This window comes from Myotis yumanensis, unplaced genomic scaffold (genome assembly GCF_028538775.1).
Source record: "Myotis yumanensis isolate MYYU_CA2020_CCGP unplaced genomic scaffold, mMyoYum1.0.hap1 SCAF_6, whole genome shotgun sequence".
Classification (NCBI taxonomy): domain Eukaryota; kingdom Metazoa; phylum Chordata; class Mammalia; order Chiroptera; family Vespertilionidae; genus Myotis; species Myotis yumanensis.
In genome coordinates this window covers 3,719,657-3,740,638 of record NW_027223757.1, presented here as the reverse complement: position 1 = coordinate 3,740,638, position 20,982 = coordinate 3,719,657, and the positions used below count along the sequence as shown (strand labels likewise).

General features: G+C 55.2%; 1 protein-coding gene across 1 annotated transcript; it reads left to right on the top strand.

Moving 5' to 3' along the window:
- The first annotated feature begins 6 nt into the window (after positions 1-6).
- On the top strand, positions 7-17,038 carry PNLDC1 (PARN like ribonuclease domain containing exonuclease 1). The gene is made up of 19 exons (XM_070417387.1): positions 7-224; positions 1,097-1,154; positions 1,430-1,503; positions 3,242-3,281; positions 3,978-4,101; positions 4,283-4,371; positions 5,531-5,631; positions 7,063-7,139; positions 7,335-7,478; positions 8,134-8,203; positions 8,948-9,033; positions 10,756-10,811; positions 11,581-11,645; positions 12,103-12,156; positions 12,782-12,824; positions 14,155-14,254; positions 14,504-14,679; positions 14,808-14,906; positions 16,163-17,038. The coding sequence occupies exons 1-19, from the start codon at positions 149-151 to the stop codon at positions 16,224-16,226; spliced, it is 1,596 nt and encodes a 531-aa protein (XP_070273488.1). The 5' UTR covers positions 7-148; the 3' UTR covers positions 16,227-17,038.
- Positions 17,039-20,982: the final 3,944 nt, after the last annotated feature.

Below are 20,982 nucleotides of genomic sequence, written 5' to 3'. Positions count from 1 at the left end.
CCTTAGAGCGAGCAGGAGGCGCGGGCCTTCAGCCCAATCGGGAGGCGCCCGGGCGCGGGGCGGCCCGTTTCCCTGCGCGCGCCCTTTAAGGCCAGCGCGCGGCGCGTGGCCGCAGTGGGTGCCCGCGGAGCTACGAGGCAGCGTGGCCATGGACGTGGGCGCGGATGAGTTCGAGCAGAGCCTCCCTCTGCTGCAGGAGCTGGTCCAGGGCGCGGACTTCCTGGGTGAGGTCCGGCGGTTCCGGGCCGGGTCCGCTGGGGAGCCTACGGAGGGGGTGTGGGGGGGGGGCGGGGGGGCGGGCGGGGAGGTGAGGCTGGGCAGGGGCAGCCGCTAGGCTAGGCCAGGCCGTGGAGGCTCAGGGAGGGCCCCTTCGAAGGACAGGTTCCTCCTCCGCCTGGGGTGTCCGGCCGCAGGTACCCCCTGGCCCACAGTGGTCCGGGCGGAACCACGCCGCGGGGACCCGGGTGGCCTGGCCTGGCCTTGCTTCGGCTCCCTCCGTTTTCCCTTTGGACTCACCTGGCCTCTTGAGCACAAAGGTGAGCCAAGCACTTTGCCACCTGCAGCATTTAGTCATTTTCCAGCATGAACAGCGGTGGCACTGGTCTGCGCCTGGGGACTCCTGTCTTTTTTTTTTAATATATGTATATTTTATTGATTTCAGAGAGGAAGGGAGAGGAAGAGAGAGGTAGAAACATCAATGATGAGCTGGAATCATTGATTGGCTGCCTCCTGCACATTGGACCGAGTCCGCAACCCAGGCATAGTGCCCTTGGTCGGAATCGAACCTGGGACCCTTCCGTCCGTAGGCCAATGCTCTATCCACTGAGCCAAACCAGCTAGTTCAGTGGTCGGCAAACTCATTAGTCCACAGAACCCAATATCAACAGTACAACCATTGAAATTTCTTTTGAGAGCCAAATTTTTTAAACTTAAACTATATAGGTAGGTACATTGTTATTAACTTAATTAGGGTACTCCTAAGGCTTAGGAAGAGCCACACTCAAGGGGCCAAAGAGCCGCATGTGGCTCGCGAGCCGCAGTTTGCCGACCACGGAGCTAGGGCATGGGACTCTTGTCTTTTTTGCCTTCCCGGCAGGTCTGGACATAGAGTTCACGGGCCTTCGCACTAACCTGTCCGGGTCCCAGCAGATCAGGTAAAGCTAAAGCTGCCTTAGAGCCGAGCTAGAGAGGTGCTCACCTGTGCCCCTCGGGTGGCATCCTGGCCATACCAGCCTGGTTTCTCAGCTGGCACCCACTGGCGCTGGGCGGGCAGGATGACGTGTTGTGTGGGGCTCTGGGGACCTGGCCTCCGCCCACTAAATGCTAGCAGCGTTCCCCGTAAGTGGCTGAGAGGTGCTGACCCAGCGTGAGGCTGGGTGCCTTGATGCCATCTCACAGCCTGTGGAATGAGATGCCCGTTTTTTCACAGTCTTTTTGACTTGCCATCGGAGTGGTACCTAAAGACCCGTCGGAGTGTTCAGCAATTTACAATCTGTCAGATTGGTGAGTGTGATCATGAGTTACTAGGAGAGCTACTTTTATTGTCTTCCTGTTCTTACTGATCAGATGGCTTTGACGTCTTTCAAAGGGCCTGGCTATCACCTTTTGTGCTTGTTTGGTTTTGGTCGTGTTATGCCTGTCGGACCTTACACTTTGGGACAAGCGGAAGTTAATTTAGCAGCACTATTTCATGCCTAACTAAATCAACATTAAGGAACCCGAACCTTCTTTCAAGGAAAAATGTGTGTGATTTTTCTTTAGAGAAAACTTACATAAACAAGGTCATACTGGGCATATTTTGTTCTGCATCTTTTTGTTTTCATTTAGGGCAGCGGTTCTCAACCTGTGGGTCGCAACCCCTTTGGCGGTCGAACGACCCTTTCACAGGGGTCGCCTAAGACCATCCTGCATATCAGATATTTACATGACGATTCATAACAGTAGCAACATTACAGTTATAAAGTAGCAACGAAAATAATTTTATGGTTGGGGGTAAAAACATGAGGAACTGTATTTAAAGGGCCAGAAGGTTGAGAACCACTGACTTAAGGGTGTAGAGCTCGGTCTATATCAGCACACGCAGACCTCTTGTTCATGTTTAACAGTTGTACTCCATACTACGAATGTATCCATTGACTCAATCGCCTACTGATGCATGCTTTGGTTAGCATTTGTGTCTGATAAAACAAGGTTGCACTGACTAGCTGAGTATTTATGCATCACTTTTGTGAGTATATGTTATACTAAGTGTGCGGGGTACTTCCGCAGTGGAATTTCAGAGTTAAAGAGGATGTGTTAAAGTCTTGTGTGGTGCCAACCTGTTCCTCCTCCTACCAACCATCCACAAGATGACAGTGACTCCCACTGACAACGTGAATGTGCCTGCTCCCTCCCGTCCCTTACTCTGGCTGTTGTCGCTCTTAAATGGATGTGGCTCACCGAGTGGAGGAGAAATGATGTGCTCGTTATTCTGATGGACATTACTAATACAGGGTCAGCAAACTTTTCTGTAAAGGCTCTACAGTAAATCCGTTCGCTTTTACAGGCCATGTGGTCTGTTACATTACTCCGTTTTGCCATTGTTGATGGAAATCAACCACAGACAGTATATAAATGAATGAGCATGGCTGTATTCCAATAAAACTTTATTTATAAAAACAGGCCTGGACAGATTTTACTGACCTTTGCTTGTCCTGTGAATGATGGTGAACATCTTTGTGTGTGTGTTGCTGTCTCCTTGTCCTTTGCTAATTCTGTTGTGGTTGTTTAACTTGATGGTAAGGCCTCCTTGAAAAGTATGGGAAATAGATCGGTTTCTATTGTTTTCCCCCTACTCGGCAGTCCTTTTCACTTTGTGAACGGTCTTTTTAACAACGCAGACATTTAAAGGCAATTAAATACATACATCTTCATGGTTTGGGGTGTTCCCTCTGGTTAGTTTTAAAACTATAAAAATGTCGCTTTCACTTTACTTCTGTGTTTGAAGAACCATTCACAATTACGTTTGAGTAATTTCAGTGTGAATTACAGTTTGACCAGGTTGGTGTTTTGGATCTGTCTTTTCTTCCTCTCCTTCTGCTCCTCCTGTTCCTCCTGCTCTTCCTCCTCCTCCTTTTTTTATGAGCTTATCCTCTTCTACAGCCCACGCAGTATTTCTGGATTCAAAGCACTGTTCAAACGTTTTGTTTGGTAGTTAACTTCTGGTGGCTCTTTGGTACTCACCCCCCTGCTGTTCTTCTAGGACTGTCTGTGTTTTCCAGTGTCGAAGGCGAGTCGAACAAGTACGTATAAAGACCTTTGCATGGCACCTGGCTCTTGCCCAGTGACCGTCTCCACCTCCTCTCCCCAAATTCTGCTTCAGGCTCTCAGCCACGTTGGCCCCGGACGCCCCATCCTCTCCCCTGTTCCTGTGCCCTGCACCTGCTCTCCCCCCTGCAGACTCGGCTTGTCCTTCAGGTCTCTGGAAGCAACACCTTTTCTGGGGGCCTTCCCTGACACCTGCCCTGCACCTTCATCGCTCCTTTCCCTGTTGCCATGGCGTCCTACATGGGCCTCCAGGGTGGCAGTGAACACAGTGTTACCCCAAGGGGAGGGCGAGCTGGCTCAGGCACCAGCGGTCAGCCGACATTAAGATGCTCCTCAAGGGAAAGGAGCCCACTCGGAAGCCTGCTCTGAGCCAGAGGTTTTTTTTTGTTTTTTTTTTTAAAATATATTTTATTGATTTTTTACAGAGAGGAAGGGAGAGAGATAGAGAGTTAGAAACATCGATGAGAGAGAATCATCGATCAGCTGCCTCCTGCACATCTCCCACTGGGGATGTGCCCGCAACCCAGGTATATGCCCTTGACCGGAATCGAACCCGGGACCTCTCAGTCGGCAGGCCGACACTCTATCCACTGAGCCAAACCGGTTTCGGCTGAGCCAGAGTTTTGAAAATGGGTTTGGCTTTTCCTCCTTATGCTCCCGTTCTTTTGTAGGTACGTAGCCCATTCCTGTAACTTCTTTCTCTTCCCTACGACGTTTGGGATTCTGGACTCGGAATTCTCTTTCCAGGCCTCTAGCGTACAGTTTCTGAATCAGTATGGCTTCGACTATAACAAGGTGCGCCACGGGGGAGGGAGACGCCACGGGGGAGGGAGACGGGGTTCGGAAGGGTCTCTGGTCCCGTTTCCTTCCCGTTCACGTCCACGTGAAACCGGACGAGGGAGGGTTTTATTCGCTCTGCTCCCCACGCAGAGGGTGGCTCCACCGGCCAGCCTCCTGCTTCTCTTCCTGTCTTTAGTTTCTCAAACATGGAATCCCCTACATGAACGAAGAGCAGGAGAAGCAAATCAAACACAACATCCTGACTGGGAACTGGAGAGTCCGCAGGTACAGCCACGCTCAGGTGCCTGGTGGGTTTCTCCGATGCTGGGTTTGTGGGCCTCCGGAGTGTGGTGACCGCGCGTCCCCTAAGCTGGGGAGGCGTCTGGCCTGCGCTGAGTCGCACATAACTGCTCCTAGTGCTGCTGAACCCATCCCCACGCCCAGGGGGCAGCCTCTCTGCCCCGAGTGGGAGTTCAGGGCTTCAAATGAAGGAAGAAGGCAAAGAGCCTTAACTTGGTGCCTGAGCAGGACCTGCCCCCAGGGCTGTGTGGACACGGCTCTGTGGGACTCACTGCGGATGGTGTGCTGGCCTTCAGTGTGACCTTGGGAGTTTTTAGGGGGACCCTGACCAAGCTGGTCACATGCCTCAACTTGGATGGACATGTCCCCTGAGGGCAGGGCCTCTGCCTTTTCCCCTCGGCCCCCAGTGCCAGTTGTCATCCTTGAGGTCCTGCCCTCCTGCAGAGCGGGGTTGGGGGTGGCGTGGTGGGCGGGTGGCAGCGTGTGTGGCGGAAGGGGCAGCCCCCGGGCCCGGGCAGACTCTGTGTCAGTTCCCTGGTTTTGAAAAAACTGTTTAAGCTCCTGGGGCTTCAGGTTCATGCCTTTGACAGCTGTTAACTCTGCAGAATGAGGAGTCATCATTGGGTCCAGGTCATTGTCTTATGTGATGTTGGAGTTTCTTGCTTTTTTAAAAAATTTTACTCTTTTTGTGGTTTTCACATAAAAATGTAGCTTTTTGTAAGGGGGGAAAAAAACCATTTGAAATTTGAGCCTTCTGTTATTTTCATGAAAAGGCTTTCTGTACCTCAAATAACATGATGTTCTTCCCTAAGACAGGAGGAGATGTGCTCACAGTTCCTGTCTTCTCCTCACTCCACCAGATGGTGCTTTCTCACCTCGGAGCGCTGAGTTAGGCAGCCAGGCCTCCTCCCAGGGCCGGGCAGCAGGGATGGCGCAGTCCCCTGTGCACGCGTGGGCGGGGCCTGCCCAGCGCCTGTGTCCTGCTGCAGAGCCGGCTCGGAAAACAAATGGTCTTTTCTGGGTGCATTTTCTTGCCAGGATCACAGTGTTAACACTGGAGGCTCAGGAGCCGCTCCCTGGTTCACATCATCTCGCGGTTCTGGAGGGTTCCTCCAACGTCCCCCCTTCCTGTGCCCATTTTCAGTTCCCTGGACAAAGACCAAATGAAGGCGGTGATCGATGAGGTGACGCGGTGGCTGCACCTGGCGGAGGAAGGCGACTGGATGACGCTCCCCGGGATCGCTGGTAGGCAGGGGGCGTCGGTCCAGTTGGTCACTCACACACCCTCTTCTCCCCGGCCAGGCATTGGCTCCGGGTCCTGGTGGAGAGAGAAAGCTCTGCCCTCAGTTCCAAGGTGAAGGCTGTTGGACTTTCTGAATGTTAAGGTGGAGGAAGGGAAGTTCCGCCCTGGAGCCCAGCCCTGAGTGTCCTGTGTCCCTGTGTTTCCTCTGACCCGGGAGTTTCCCCCACGGTGAGAGTGCAATCACAGTGAACATGCCCTGGTCCGTGGACCCCAGGGGTCTCAGTCCCTTTCCAAGGGGTCCAAGAGGTCAAAAGTAGTGTCACAATACCACTCGGCTATCACTTGCCGCCGTCAGGTGCCATCTGCACTGATGGCATCGAAGCACAGGTGGGTGGGCCTGTCAGCACCTGGCACAGATGAAGGCGTGCCGTCCTCATGCCAGGCATCAGTGGGTTCTGTCACCAGTTACTCTCAGTTTTATTATTTTATTTTTTAAAAATATATTTTATTGATTTTTTTTACAGAGAGGAAGGGAGAGGGATAGAGAGTTGGAAACATCGATCAGCTGCCTCCTGAACACCCCCTACTGGGGATGTGCCCGCAACCAAGGTACATGCCCTTGACCGGAATCGAACCTGGGACCTTTCAGTCGGCAGGCTGATGCTCTATCCACTGAGCCAAACCCGTTAGGGCTACCCTCAGTTTTAAAAAATTCAATATTGCCCTGGCCAGTGTGGCTCGGTTGGTTGGAGTGTTGTCCTGCACATCGAAAGGTCGCGGGTTAGAGTCCTGGTCAGGGAACATACCTTGGTGGTGGGTTCAGGCTCCAGTTCGGGCGCGTACGAGAGGCAACCGATTGATGTGTCTCTCTCTTTCTCTCTCTCTCTCTCTCTCTCTCTCTCTTTCTCTTTCTCTCTTTCTCTCTTTCTCTCTTCCTCCCCCTCCCTCCCTCCCTTTCTGTAAAATCAATGAATATATCCTCAAGTGAGGATTTTAAAAAAATCAAATTTTACTTACTCTCCTTGGCAAAGCAGTAATAATTCTTAATTTTATTAAATCTCCATCTTTGCTCATCTTTTTAAACATTCTGTGTGTCCAAATGCACATGTCGAGAAGTCGGTACGCATTAGATGTTGCTGTCGCCTACAACACTGCAGGGCCTGTCTCGAGGAAAAGAACTTGTGCACGTTTTGAGTTGAGAGCCGAATTAGCAGCTTTTTTATTTTCTTTCATGGAATATTATTTTTTCTTAAAGAACCTTGGAAGATCTGCGCAACTCGTTGTCCCTGGTCCCTGCGTGTGGGCCATGGGCTTGGGTGCCCTTTCCCATCTGATGGGCCTCTCAGCTCCTATTCCCTCGGCCCCTCTCGAGGGGAGGCGGAGAGCTGGTCCAGGCTGCGGGGTTCTGTGTGAGCTGTGTCTCCTTGCTGTAGGCTTCCAGGCCTTCGAGGTCCAGCTGGTGCTGAGGCAGGCCCTCCCGGACATCTGGACGGTGCTGAGAGACCAGGCGGTGAGTCCTCCCCTGGAGTGGGCACCTGAGCCACCCATCCTCTCTCTCCTCGGCCAAAGGCCTCTGTGAAATGTGTCTGTCTGTCTCTTTTTGTCCCTCTCCCGCCCCCTCCGCCTCTTCCCCCTCCCCTTTGAGATGAAGGACCAGGTCTTTGGCAGCGCTCCCAGGACTGGGGACTGTCTCCTTTCATCCCAGGTGATAGTGAAGAAAGTGAGCAGGCAGCACCGCTGGTACCTCCAGAACACCTCCTCCGACCGAGAGAGCTGCTGGAAGGAGAAGATCCTGCTCTCCGCCAGGGGCTTCTCTGTGTTTTTCCAGATGCTGGTGAAAGCCCAGAAGGTAGGGAAGGTTCTCTCGCCCTGGCCGGTTTGGCTCAGTGGATAGAGCGTCGGCCTGCGGACTGAAGGGTCCCGGGTTCGATTCCGGTCAAGGGCATGTACCTTGGTTGCGGGCACTTCCCCAGTAGGAGGTGTGCAGGAGGCAGCTGATCGATGTTTCTGACTCTCTATCCCTCTCCCTTCCTCTCTGTAAAAGACCAATAAAATATATTTTAAAAAAAAGAAAGTCTCTCTCTTCTGGGTCTGCAGCGGCCTCTCTCTCTGGCCGTGGCCCTGCTGGGCTCCAGTAGGGAGATCTTGAGATGAGTGGTTCCTCCCTGTTGAGAATTGAGAACTGGCTGTGCCGATCTGACTGGCACCAGAGCATGGTGGGTAGACTGGAGGAGAGACTGTCCGTAGGCATTTCAGCTCTGATTGACCTAAAACTCCCGGGAAGGAGTGCTGCTCTGCTTCTCAGTTTGGGTCCCAGTGTGGCCCGGCCTCAGGCCCCTCCTGCTCACCGCTTTCCTCCTTTTCCGGGAGGGAGAGGAGGGTGGCGACGGGATGGCCACGTGGTCCGGATGCAGTGGGTTCTGAAGCTGCACCCTTTGCAAGCAGCGCCCGTTTCTCTCCTTTGTAAAGCTTCCTTTTCCTCCCTGTCGCTTTCCTCCAAGTAGCCCTTGGTGGGACATAACATGATGATGGACCTGCTGCATCTGCATGAGAAGTTCTTCAGGCCCCTCCCAGGTAGGGCCCGCCTGGCGCTTTCCTTCCCTTGATCCTAGTTCGCCGCCTGGAGGGGCGTTGGCCCAGAATCCTGCTCCCTTAGGAGCACCCGCACGCGAACCCCTCACCAGGGGCTGTGATGAGGCGCTGCCGTGGGTGAGAGGTACCGCTGGCTTCACGGAGGGAGGCCAGTGGTGAAGGGCCTAACACTGGAAAGCCACCTGTCAGGCAGATGTGATGTTAGAGTGGTGGGCATGGCACCAACAGGAAAAGAAGGAACGCAGTTAGTTGCCTTGGGGAGCAGAAAATGTAAGGGGGGAGGAGAGCCTGGGGGTGTTGTTTGTGTTTGTGGGAAACCTGTTTAAACTCCATGCAGGTGTGATTTTAATGAGCATACCAAGTTAGAAATCGTTATCAGGGCACGACCCTCATTATAATGTTTTTTAGTGGATTTTTCCCTGGACAGTCGTTTGCAAATGCTGGTTTCCTATCTGATTCCCAGCAACACCTCTTCCTCCTTTTTCCAGTGGCTAGAACTTTGCCAACTCCATGGAGCAGAACTTCCTGGGAAACCGTTTGGCTTTTGCTGTTGCAAACGGTGGCGGCGCTGGGCTTGAGATTGAGAAACCCTTCACGAGCAGGAATGAGGGTCTCCTCTGTCTCTCTCGTTTTACTCATTAACCAGTGGTGACAAGCGAGGTGGAAGAACTCCCCTTCCCATTTTGCCAACAAACTCACCTCTGCCCGTCTGGGTCTCTCCTTCAGAAAGCTACCACCAGTTCAAGCAGAATATCCACAGCCTCTTTCCCGTCCTCCTTGACACCAAGAATGTGACCAAGGACATATGGAAGGTAAAGAACGCACCTGCCTCAGGCTAAGGGATGCTTTATCCCAGCAACACAGCCCTCTCCCTCTCTCCAAAAGTTGTTCCTTGAGCCCTTTCCTCATAGTTTACAACCAGCATCGCTTTCCTTCCGGGCTCTAGCCCCTCTGGGTCATAGTAGCTTCCATGTAACCCTTGCCTCCCTCCCTCACGCTCCCATGTGTTGACTTACTTGTGTCCAGTTGCTGTGCTTGTTTAGATCCAACAACAGCAGTGACACATGCCTAGTATTTGCACCATGCTGAAAGGGTATTGTGGAGGGGGAGGGTCACCTCTTGAAAAATCTTGAGGAAAACATCTCTATTGAGCCTTAGCCTTAAGGTCCTGGGTTTTCAACCCGACAGCCCATTAGAACCACCTGGAGCTAAGTCCTGACACCTGGCCCTACCGTCAGTTCCTCTGTTTGGGGGAGAGGGGGGTGGATTTCTGAGGCTCTCAGGTGACTTCTGTTGGCATTTGGAGGAAAGCGCCCAATTGGTTTAAATGCAGTTAAGTTTTTTGAGGCCCAGGCGGCGTGGCTCTGTGGTTGAGTGTTGACCTATGAACCATGAGGTTACGATTTAATTCCTGGTCAGGGCACGTGCCTGGATTGCGGGCTCAATCCCCAGTGTGGGACATGCAGGAGGCAGCTGCTCAATGATTCTCTCTCATCATTGATGTTTCTCTCTCTCTCTCTCTCTCTCTCTCTTCCTTTCTGAAATCAATAAAAAAAAATATATATATATATATATTTTAAATACATTTTATTGATTTTTTACAGAGAGGAAGGGAGAGGGGATAGAGAGTTAGAAACATCGATCAGCTGCCTCCTGCACACCCCTCACTGGAGATGTGCCCACAACCAAGGTACATGCCCTTGACTGGAATCGAACCTGGGACCCTTCAGTCCGCAGGCCAATGCTCTGTCCTCTGAGCCAAACCGGTCAGGGCTAAAAATATATTTTTAAATAAAAGTTAAACTGAGTAACAAAGATAGAGGAAATATATATATATTAGAGGCCCTATGCATGAAATTCATGCAAGAGTAGGCCTTCCTTCCCCTGGCTGCTGGCAATAGTTTCACTCTGGCACCCGGGACCTGGGCTTCCCTGGCAGTCCCGGCTTTGTCTGGAAGCTCGTCTGGTTAAATTAGCATATTATGCTTTTATTATTTTATATATATGTATATATAATATATATATTTATATATATATATTTGCCTGGAGACGCACGCTTTTTGTAGCTCACATATCTCAGCCCTGACGGTGTCTGTGATGCTGCTGGTCTCCATGTCACTGTGTCGTCCTAGGGGTGAGAGGGTGGGGGTGGGGCTCATCTCAGGGAACCAGCGGTGCTCCTTTCCATGGGACGTGGTCCTTGCCATGCCTGGTCCCACATGTGTGCCCTGGCCTGGGTCTGATGCCTTGGAGTCTGAGTTTCTAGAAGCCCTTAAGCACTTGTCTTTGAAGGAAGATGGGATGAGCTGTGTCTGTGGCAGCTTTTGCTCGTTTAGGTGATTGGGGCCCAGAGGGACCCAGGCCCAGGCCATAGGAACCCTGGCGTCCGAAATAAGGAGGGGATGTCTGAAGAGAAAGAATGGGAATTGACATTTTTTTCCGGGTCATTTCAATGACCATTTGATAACACCTGAAGCAGATCATAAACCAAAGCAAACCCTTTCTTCCCCCTCGTTTGTTTTCCGTGACGGCAGGACCTGAATTTCCCGAGGGTTTCCAATCTCTCCGAGGTGTACGAAGTCCTGAACAGGTGCGGAGCCGTCGTCCGGAGCTGCTTCTGGGCGGTTTGGCTCCCAGGACACGTTGGCAATGCCGAGACACCTACCACTGGGGGTGCCACTGACGCCTGGGAGCGAGGCCAGGACGCACAGGAGGCCCCAGCCTAGCGCCCTCCCACCCGATGTTCCTGGTGCTGAGGTCGAGGAACTCTGTTCTAGAGGGAGGGGCCGGGGCCCATCGTCAGTACAGCTGTTGGACGATGTGGTGCTTCCTGTGGGCCAGGGCTTCATTTCTCCTTTGATCTGTGTCCTGTTGCCGGGGTGATGAGCTGTGTGAGAACAGGGTGGTTTGATGTTTCTTGGGAACCTGGCATTTCTCTCGGGCCTAAAGCAGTGCCAGGCATAGTAGGTGCACATTCAACACTGCATGAGTGGGAGATGCCAGCGCCTCCCCTGTGGGTGCCTGGTCAGGCCTCAGCTGCTGGCTGTGCGGGAAGCAGGTGTGATCATCTCTGTTTGTCCTGAAGACCCCGGGACAGCCAGCCCCCGGCAGGGCCGGTGTGGAGTTCATGTGGGCGCCCGGGCTCAGGTGAAGGGGCCGCTGAGCCCGCTGTTCTCTACCCGTCCCGTGGCCGCGTTCCCAAGGCCTTATTTGCCCGGGCCTGGGCCCCTGCCTTTTTCTCGTTCCCTTAGAGGTGTCTCGGTGCTGAGGACAGTTTTATTCATATGAACCTGGGGCGGCGAGAGGAGAAGCAGAGGGACTGTTCTTAGCGAATGGTCTTTATCCTTTTCTCCTGACAGTGACTTGAATCCCACCAAGGACTCTGGGCCAGTGATCGTTCACGCCAGCAAGTGCGAGAGATACGGTATGTGCTGCGGTGCGGGCTCCTCACAGCTGGCAAAGCACTGAGGGCTAGAGCTCAGGTGGGGCCCCGGCGGCAGGGGTGTTCTCCACGGTGTCCCGGGCTGTGCCCCCAGAACCCCTCCCTCGAAAGGAGCCATCCTGGCGGCACCCGAGGCCCTGGGTGGGGGCGTCTGCTCCCCTTTGCCATGGTGAGTGGCCTGTAGGGGGGCTCTTGGCCCTCTGCTGCCTCCTCCTGTGGGTGCTCATGGGCCGTGGGGGGGGGGGGGCGCCGTGAGGACTGGAGGTGAGTGTGGGGGGAGAAGTGTGCTCAGGTCTCTGGAGGAAGGAGGTGGAGGCTGTGTGTGCACGGCCAATGCCCGTGTGGAATTGGGGCGTGTGATGCTAGGTGGGGGGAGCCTCCTCTTCCAGGTGGTTCTAATCGTTGCTTGACTCTCTCCTGCCTCCGGAACTTGCCTCAGCTGAGACAAAGTACCCCCATGAAGCAGCATACGACGCCTTCCTCTGCGGATCAGGTAGGTCCCTTTAAAGGGAGACTGGCCTGACTGGTGTGGCTCATTGGCCTAGGAACCAGGAGGTCAGGGTTCCATTCCCGGTCAGGGCACAGGCTCGGGTTGTGGGCTTGATCCCCAGTAGGGGGCGTGTAGGAGGTGGCCGATCAGTGATTCTCTCTCATTGTTGATGTTTCTGTCTCTCTCCCTCTCCCTTTCTCTCTGAAACCAATACAAATATTTTTAAAAAAAATAAAAGACTACTCTTGGTTACCCTGGCTGTGGCTCAGTGGTTAGATTCCCAGTGGTTCGATTCCCAGTCCAGGGCACGTACTTGGGTTGCAGATTTAATCCCTGGCCCCGGTTGGGTGTATGTGGGACGCAACTAACCACTGTGTCTCCCTCACATGAATGTTTCTCTCTCTCCTCCTCCCTCCCGTCCACTGTCTCTCAACAATCAGTGGAAAAAACATGCTCTGGTGAGGATTAGCAAAAACAAGTAAAGGAGACCCATGCTTTATTCGTGCTAACCCCTGCCATCCCGTGCATTCCCAGTGGTTGCACATAAAGGGGAAAAGGCATGCGTCCGAATGTGTGACCAGGTGGTCAGGTTGAGCCCTGACGTCTTCCATTTCTGCTTTCCCCCCAGTTCTTCTGAAAGTGGCGCACTTGCTCCTGTGGAGAGTGCACGGGTGAGTGTCCCTGCCTTTCCTCCTGCGTTAGCCTCGCTGTGGGCCAGGACCTCCCAAAGAAGGGAGGGCGCGTACGGAATGTCACTGCGGATGCAGTCCCCGACGGGTAGCAGTCCCTTGCCACACCCGCCCCCGTGCTGGTCCCGGCCCTCGGGCCTCCTGTCGGGCGCTGAGAAGACCCGTGTGTCAGGAGCCACGGCCGTGGGGTCCGGCTCAGGTTCTCACCTGCCCCCGTGCCTCTCAGCGGCTGGGCTGGCGTATCTGTCACTACGTTTCTCGTAACCATGCAGATCACAGCGAGGTAGGAGGCGGATGTTCAGGTCAGTGAAGGACACATCCTTGGGGTCACACAGTCAGGCCACCGAAGGGCACAGGGGGAGATGCCTGATCCCCAGGCTGGAGGCCTGCACTTCCTGGGCAGCACCGTCCCTGAGATCTGCGGCGCCAGCTCACGGGCACCAGCCCACACCTGAAACTCACTTCCCGTCGCTCCGTCCGTCCGTGGTGTTACATTTGCTCATGGGGACTCAGCAGCCACTGAAGGAGCCAATCACCATTGTCACATGTTCTTTGTGGCCGACTTGGAAATAATTGTGGAGTCATCTGTTCAGCTGGGTTTGGCCTATGTCTGTCCATTTTGGTAACAGATACTGTGCACAGAAATTGTCTACAGCCTATAGCTGTGAGGTTCACAACTTCAACAAGAAACCTGCCACCCCACCTCCTTCCTGTGTGTTGATGGCGCCTGAGTGCCCACAGGGAGGTTCGTGTGCCAGCGGCGGAGGCAGCCCACTGCAGAGGCGTCCCTAGTGCCCGGCGCCTGGGCCTTACAGCCTTATTCCTATTACTCCTCAAGCCCTAAACCCTCTGGGGCTCAGAGAAGGGCCGCAGTGGCCCTCTGCCCGCTTCGCAGTCCTGCCTCTGGGACCTATGCTTGGGGGCATAGCCAGGTCTGGACAGAGGCGGGGCTGGTGGCGGAATGAGGTGGTGGGAAGAGGGACTCCACGTGGAGTAGAGGGTGATGTCGCGTCCAGGGATGATAAAGTCACCGTCTGGCCAGTGGCCTCTCTCTCATTCTCCAAGCCCTTTTGCTAATGTTTGTCAGCAGAGGGATCGTCAGCAAACTGTCACCAGCAGATGGTGACCCCTGGAAGCTCTGGCGTGGGCCCTGAGGGACCTTTCTGGGGTTGGTGGGGGGCCATGGCGGGGGGAGCACCGACCCGAGCCCAGGGCTTGTGGGGGGAGAGGGGAGTTGTCCCCGAGCCGCAGCCTCGGTCGAGGCATGTGCATGGCGCCAGGTGCTGAGTGCCCGGGCGCTCTGTCCATGCAGGGCCGGCCCCACCCCGGAGCCCTCCTTCCCCCTGTACCTGGACGTGCTGGCCCCCTACGTCAACCAGGTGAACCTGATCCGCGCCGGGGTCCCCAAGATCGTGAGTACGGTCCCGTCACTCCTCCCTGGTCAGAGGCTGCCCCGGGAGGCGGCCTGGTCCTGGGCGTCTGAGGGGGGCTCTGACAACAACCACAGTCAGAGTTGAGGCGGGTGTCGGACCCGCTGTGTCCTCGCCCTCCCTCCCCGCCCCAGAAGGAGCCCTTCCCAGTTTCTCTCAGGATTTCCAGACTGGGTGGGTTGTCAGGAGGGATGGTGGGAGTCTCCGTCTGTCCTTTTCCCTGTCTTCCAGAACTTCTCTGGCCCAGATTATCCCAGTATCCGGCCCCCCATCCTCGTCCTCAGCGTCCGGAGGTGGCCGGGGGTCACCGAGCAGCAGATCTATCGTGAGTTCCAGAGTCTCTGCAAATTTGACGTCCGGCGACTCACGCGGAACCAGTTCCTGCTCTTGACCAACAAGTTCAAAGAGTAGGTGCCCTGGGTCTCGGCCGCGCTGGTCCTGTCTCCCCGGCCACCCCTCTCCTCCTCCTGCCACCCCTCTCCTCGCTCGGAGCCGCAGGTGCGCGGCCTGCCTGACCGAGCACCCTCTCCCGCAGCGCCCGGAGCGTCCTGAAGGAGTACCGGGGCCACCCCACGCTGCAGGTGTCGCTGTACCGGTACTGGAGGCACTCCCCGGACGTCCACTGCCTGCTGCAGTAAGTGCCCCTGCCCGCTGCCCGCCTGTCCTGTGCGCCCGCTTGGGCTGGGCGAGCACAGCTCCGTACTGGGGTGTCCTAAGGCGTGGCTGACGAGTGTGGTGAACTGAACGGCATTCTGTAACGTTGTTTTTGTTTGTTTTCGCTAATCCTCACCCGAGGATGTTTTCCATGATTTTTAGAGAGAGGGGAAGGAAGGAGAGACAGAGAGAGAAACATCGATGTGGGAGAGAGACATCGATTGGTTGCCTCCCACACACACCCGGACTAGGGCCAGGAATCAAGCCTGCAACCGAGGTACGTGCCCTTGACCGGAATGGAACCCAGGACCCTTCGGTCCTCAAGCTGATGCTCTATCCTCTGAACCAAACCGGCCAGGGCTCTTCTGTAACCTTTGGCGTGTTTATTGGGCGTCCACTGTATGCGGACCATCGCAGGCCCCTGTTCTCATGGGGCTCACGCTGAGCGGGAGGTAATCAGTAAAGGAGGGGACTGCCCCTTCTGTTAGTGACAAGAGCAGTTCAGGGGGCCAGTGGAGGGAGTGCTGTTGGAGGAGAGGATGGAGGCCCTGTGCCCCGGGCAGAGGGGCCACAGCGCGAGGCCTCTGGCGGGACGTGCCTGGGGTGCGCTGGGCAGAGGCCACAGTGCTGGGAATGAACAAGTGAGGAGACAAGACTGCACGGGGCCGCGGGTGAGGGCTGTGGAGAAACTGGCTCGCGGGGGTTTGGGGCAGAGGTGTGCTGCGTGGGTCTGTGGAGACACTGGGGGCCCGGGCCGGGGAGGAAGTCTGGACCCCGGTCACCCGGCTGTGGCTTGGACTGCTCGGTGGCCGAGTGGGGGTGGGGCACGGACAGACCAGAGCAAAGGCAAGTTCGAGTCCAGAGCTTGTGTCTAGAGCATCTGGAGAGATGGAGATGCATTAATGTGCTTTGTAAGGACTCTGGCCGGCTGGTTCAAGCCAGATCTGTAGAAATGCTGTTGAAGCAGGACATTGGGCCTGGGCTCCGTTCTCCTGTGTCAGCCTCGGGTGTAAATCGGCAGGAAAAGTGAGTGCTCCGTGTCCCAGAGACAAGTGCGCTGGGGCGTGGACAGCGGTGGGAGGAAAAAGAACATTTTCGCCAACAAAGTCGGGGAGAACAGGGCGAGCCTGTGTCAGAGCTTTCAGACCTGCCGACTGGCCACACACAGACGCCCTCGCCCCTGCCGTGGACCCGCTAACCCGCTGACCCGTGTCCTGGCGTGTCCTTGTCTTGTAGAGTCTGTGGCATAGTCACCGCCTGGGCCCTCCTCACGTTTCTCCTGGGGCGACCTGGCCCCTGACACCGCCCGAGCCCTGCCGCTCCCGTCCGCGCCTCTCCCGGAGGCCAGCCCGTTTGTGTTCGTGTGAATCGTATTCTACTTGCCAATGGACCTGCCTGGTCATTGCGAGGGATTTCGTTATGTTTTGAGCGAGAAATTCTGTAAATGTTATCAATGATACAGACATCCTTGGGCGGCTCTCGCTCCGGGAGCGTGCCCACCCCTCCCCTCACCCTCCCCTCCCAGGCCTCTCACCTTTACCTTCTCTCCCCTCAGCTCCCAGGGCCTTCTTTGCTGTAACTTGTTTCCTCAGCCCGTTTCTTCTATAGCTCAGTTCTTCTACCTCTGTGACTTTCTAAATAAGCTTTCTCTTATTTAAAAAAAAGGGGGGGTGGGCCTTGGCCGGGTGACTCAGTTGGTTGGACATCGTCCTGTGCACCAAAAAGTTGCTGGTTTGCCCTGACCGGTTTGGCTCAGTGGATAGAGCGTCAGCCTGTGGACTCAAGGGTCCCGGGTTCGATTCCGGTCAAGGGCATGTACCTTGGTTGTGGCACATCCAGTGGGGGGTGTGCAGGAGGCAGCTGATGGATGTTTCTCTCTCATCGATGTTTCTAACTCTCTATCCCTCTCCCTTCCTCTCTGTAAAAAATCAATAAAATATATATAAAAAAAAAGTTGCTGGTTTGATTCCTGGTCAGGGCACATGCCGGGTTTGCAAGTTCAATCCCCGGTAGGTGGCGTGTAGGAGGCAGCCAATCAATGTTTCGTTCTTACACTGATGTATGTCTCTCTCTCTCTCTCTCTCTCTCTCTCTCCCTCCCTCTCTCCCCCCTCCCTCCCTCTCTCAGAACCAATAAAAATATTTTTTAAAATACTGATCTATCTTGATGTAGTACTATTTAAGAATGCTGGTCAGATAAATGCATTCATTTATTCATTTCATCATCAATGTAGCGAAGGAAGGAAGGAAGGGAGGGAGGGAGAGAGGGAGAGAGAGAAAGAGAGAAAGAAAGAGAAGTTCTTGGATCTGGTGCCTTTATGGCCAAAACTTCCTTCCATCCATGACTGGGGAGAAGCCGCCACGTCTGGTAACTTCCTGTCCCCGGGCGTCTCCTGCACAGACGGTGCAGAGCCGGACGCCAAGTGTGGGAGAGGCTGTGCTGTTTCTGGGAGAGAAATGAAGGCCAGTGGCTGCTGAGGGAAGAAGGTGGCGCCCACATCCACGCGCACTGGTGATGCTTGTGGGAAGTCAGAGTGGTCCTCGAGGCGGCAGAGCTCCGAGACGGGGCGCCGGGTGCCTTAAACTAACCTCTAACATTCACTTGAGGAACAGCAGGGAAGTGACCCCACCACAGGGCTGAGGTCTGATGCAGTGAGCTCACCGACTGTGAAGTCGTAGCTCCATCTACGCCATGTGTCCTGAGCATTACGCCATCTCAAATGTCTTGTGCGGATGGTTCTTGCAACTGCATCTGCCTATCTGCCTATTCCTGCTGACATTCCTGCTGGTCTGGGCAGAAGGGAGTCCGGGACAGCTGGTGCAGGGAGGGGGACAGCCAGGGGCCCTGGGCTCCCTCGCAGCAGCATCCTGTTTGCTCTGAGGCCCACCTCCCGCTCCTGGGAGAAACGGGGGTGGTCCCACCACAGGATTGTCAGGCTGTACTTTTAAACCAGATACCCTGCTTTTGTGTGTTCTGCCTGAGAAATGCATTGCACGCAGTCCAGATAGCAGAAGAAGGTTGTGTGTGTGTGAAAATTACAATCAGCGTTTGTCTAGCGTTTGTTTGCCGCTGGCACCCCCAGTCCTGGGACCCCCGGCAGCCTCCAGGGTCATTCTGAATGTCCAGTTACCCCGGTACTGCAGACCCTGCGGGAAGCAAGCTGGCCCTCCCGGGCCTCTGGGCAGGACCTGCTCCGTCGTCCTCTCCCCCGGGGAGCGGGCAGCGAGGCCTCGGCTGTGCCCTGCCCCAGAGACCTTCCACGGGAGCTCCCAAAACAGGATGACACGGAACAAGAGTGCAAGCTGGTCTTTCGTGTCTAGAGCTTCTTACATCGGGACAACCTCAGCATGCTCCCCCTTTTGCCTGATCTCTGAGAGGCTATAGAATCAGCCGCCCTCTCTGTGTCCCAGAGGGAGAAAGGGACGTTGTCGCTGGATGTCACTGTCGTCACTCATCTTGGGGCGTAAAAGAGGGAGCCAGGTCGCTCCCTGGGGGAAGAGCAGTGGCTGGGTCCACCTTAACCCCCCCTGGTGGTCAGTGTCTGTACTGCGTGGGCCTCTGGGACAGTTGAAGGAGCAGGGTGGATGCGCGGGTGGGCGTGGGGGGATGCACGGGCAGGCGTGGGAGGCCTGTGGGCGGGAGCCTGTGGGTGGGGCTGTCATCTCCAGGAGAAATCTAAGGGCTTCATCGAGAATCCCTCTGAGCGCTGCCTCTGGGATTGAGTTTCTCGCTGACATTTCACAACTAATTTGGGGGTTTGCCAAGGAAAGGAATCTTCCCTGTTTTTTTTTTTGGGGGGGGGGGGAAATCCCCCTAAAATAACAATTTAAGAGATGAAAAATGCAACTTGCTACAAAGCAGGGACACAGGAGAGCAAAATAGCCATGAAGTCCCAGAGCCCTGGGCACCCAGAGCATGACCTCCAGGGGGAGGGCACAGGCTGCGCTGGGACAGGAGGGAGGTGGGCCACTGAGGACCTTCCGAGTGTGGGGCTCAGGGACACCTTCCCACGTGTGTGGGGGTGAGAACTCCCCACCTTAGAGTCTCACTCTCCCCGCCTCCCTTCCTGTGGGCTCGGACGCTGGTGCAGCCACGCAGGTTTGTCTGGTCCTGACTCTGCCGGGCTGCTGGTGATGAGGGGCCCCTGGAGCCCTCTGGTGGGGCTTAGGGAGCCCAAGCGCCAGGGCAGCAGGGCCCAGCAGGGCGCTGGGGGCTGGAGGCTGGAGGCAGCTAGGGAGCAGCTCCATCACCGGGGCCTGGCTCGGCAGAGGTGGCGCCGCATCTTGGTGGAGCTAATTCTGCCGCACAGTTTTAGCATCTGCCGTTGTTTTTGGCAGCCTAACGTAGCCTGCATTTTTCTGTCCTGGGGAGTCCTGAGCTCGCTGGCTTCCTTTTAATAACTCTCCTTTCTGCTCACGTCGGCTGCAGGATGTTTCTGTTGTTCGCGGTTAAAACCTCAACTGATACGGTCCCTTGGCTCACGTAGGGCGAGGACACGTGCGAGGTACCTTCTGTGCTGCCTTAGGTGGAGAATATTAGACTGTTTGCACCAAAAGCGGTCCTGAAAACTAGATGGGAGGAAGGGCTCTGGGCATCGCTCTATAAGCATGACCCCTCGCGCCCCATCTTACAAGTGATCTCCTCTCACAACCCAGTGTCCACCATGGCTGACCAAGTGTGACGTTCACATCCCACTCCCTGCAATAGACTGTCATGCGGCCTTTACAAGGAAGGGGATCCTGCCAACTGCTGCGACACAGGGAACCCCTGAAGATACCTCGCTGAGTGAAATGAGCTGGACAGAGGGACACAGCTTGTGCGAGTTCGCTTACCTGAGGTCCCTGGAGTCACAACTCACAGAGGCAGACTGCAGAGTAGAGGGGCCCAGGGTGGGGGAGAGAGCTGGTGTGGAACGGGTATGGGGGTTCAATTTGGGATAATGGAAATGTGGAGATGGATGGTGGTGGCTGTTGCACAAAACTGTGATCACACGTAATGCCCCTGACCTGCACATTTAAAAATGATTAAAATTGTAAATTTTAGGGCATGTATGTCTTAACAGATGGCGAGAAAACTCGTGAGCGGTACGCAATGTGTTAACATAAAAAATTACTTAAGCCCTGGCTGGTTTGGCTCAGTAGTTGGAGCATTGGCCCATGGATCGAAGGGTCTCAGGTTCGATTCCGGTCAAGGGCACGTACCTCAGTTGCAGCTCCATCCCTGGCCCTGGTCACGTTGTGTGTGGGAGGCAACCAATCGATGTGTCTCTCTCACATGGATGTTTCTCTCTCTCTGTCTCTCCCCCTCCCTCCACTCTGTAAAAATGAATGGAAAAACATCCTCGGTGAGGACTGACAACAAAACAAACTATACACACACGTCCCCCAAAGAGCAGGTTCTGTGTGTCAGAGTCTGTGAGAGCGAGGCGTGCCCTTAGAAGCAGGCTTTGGGAGTAGGAGGACCCACACCGAGAAACCCGGGCACTGGGCAGACGATGGGGGAAGATGGAGGCAGTCGGTCTCAGCTGAAGGAATTAGGGAATGGGGGGCAGTGGGGGGAGGGTGTGGAGGGAGGGGAGCAAAGCTTTTGTCTCCAAGAGCCGCGCCATCTTGCTGTGGAGCTAGGGAACAGGCGTTGACCGGGTTCTTCAGAGCCACGTCCAGGTTGGGGGCAAACAAGTGTCCGTGGTTCTAGGCATCGTATGATGACTGTGGACTTCTGAGGAGCACGCTTTCGGCCCATGATGGCAGGATGTGGTGACTGCGTGTGAGCAGGCCTGCGGTATATAGCGGAGGAGGGGTGACTCGGGGCCACTCTTCAAAGCAGCGTGACATGGGCCTGGACCCTTGTCCTAGGAGCTCAGGAGGTGAGCCTGGGGCACCCAATGGGTGTGCCTGCCCGGGCCGCCCACACACACACACACACACACACGTGGAGTCCACCCTGGGCCTGAACTCTAGCATTTCAGCCCATGAGCCTCCCACTAGAATCTCCTCACGTTGGGGTGATGCACAGGGCACGACCTGGGCTGGGGAGGAGCAGAAATCCAGAACCAT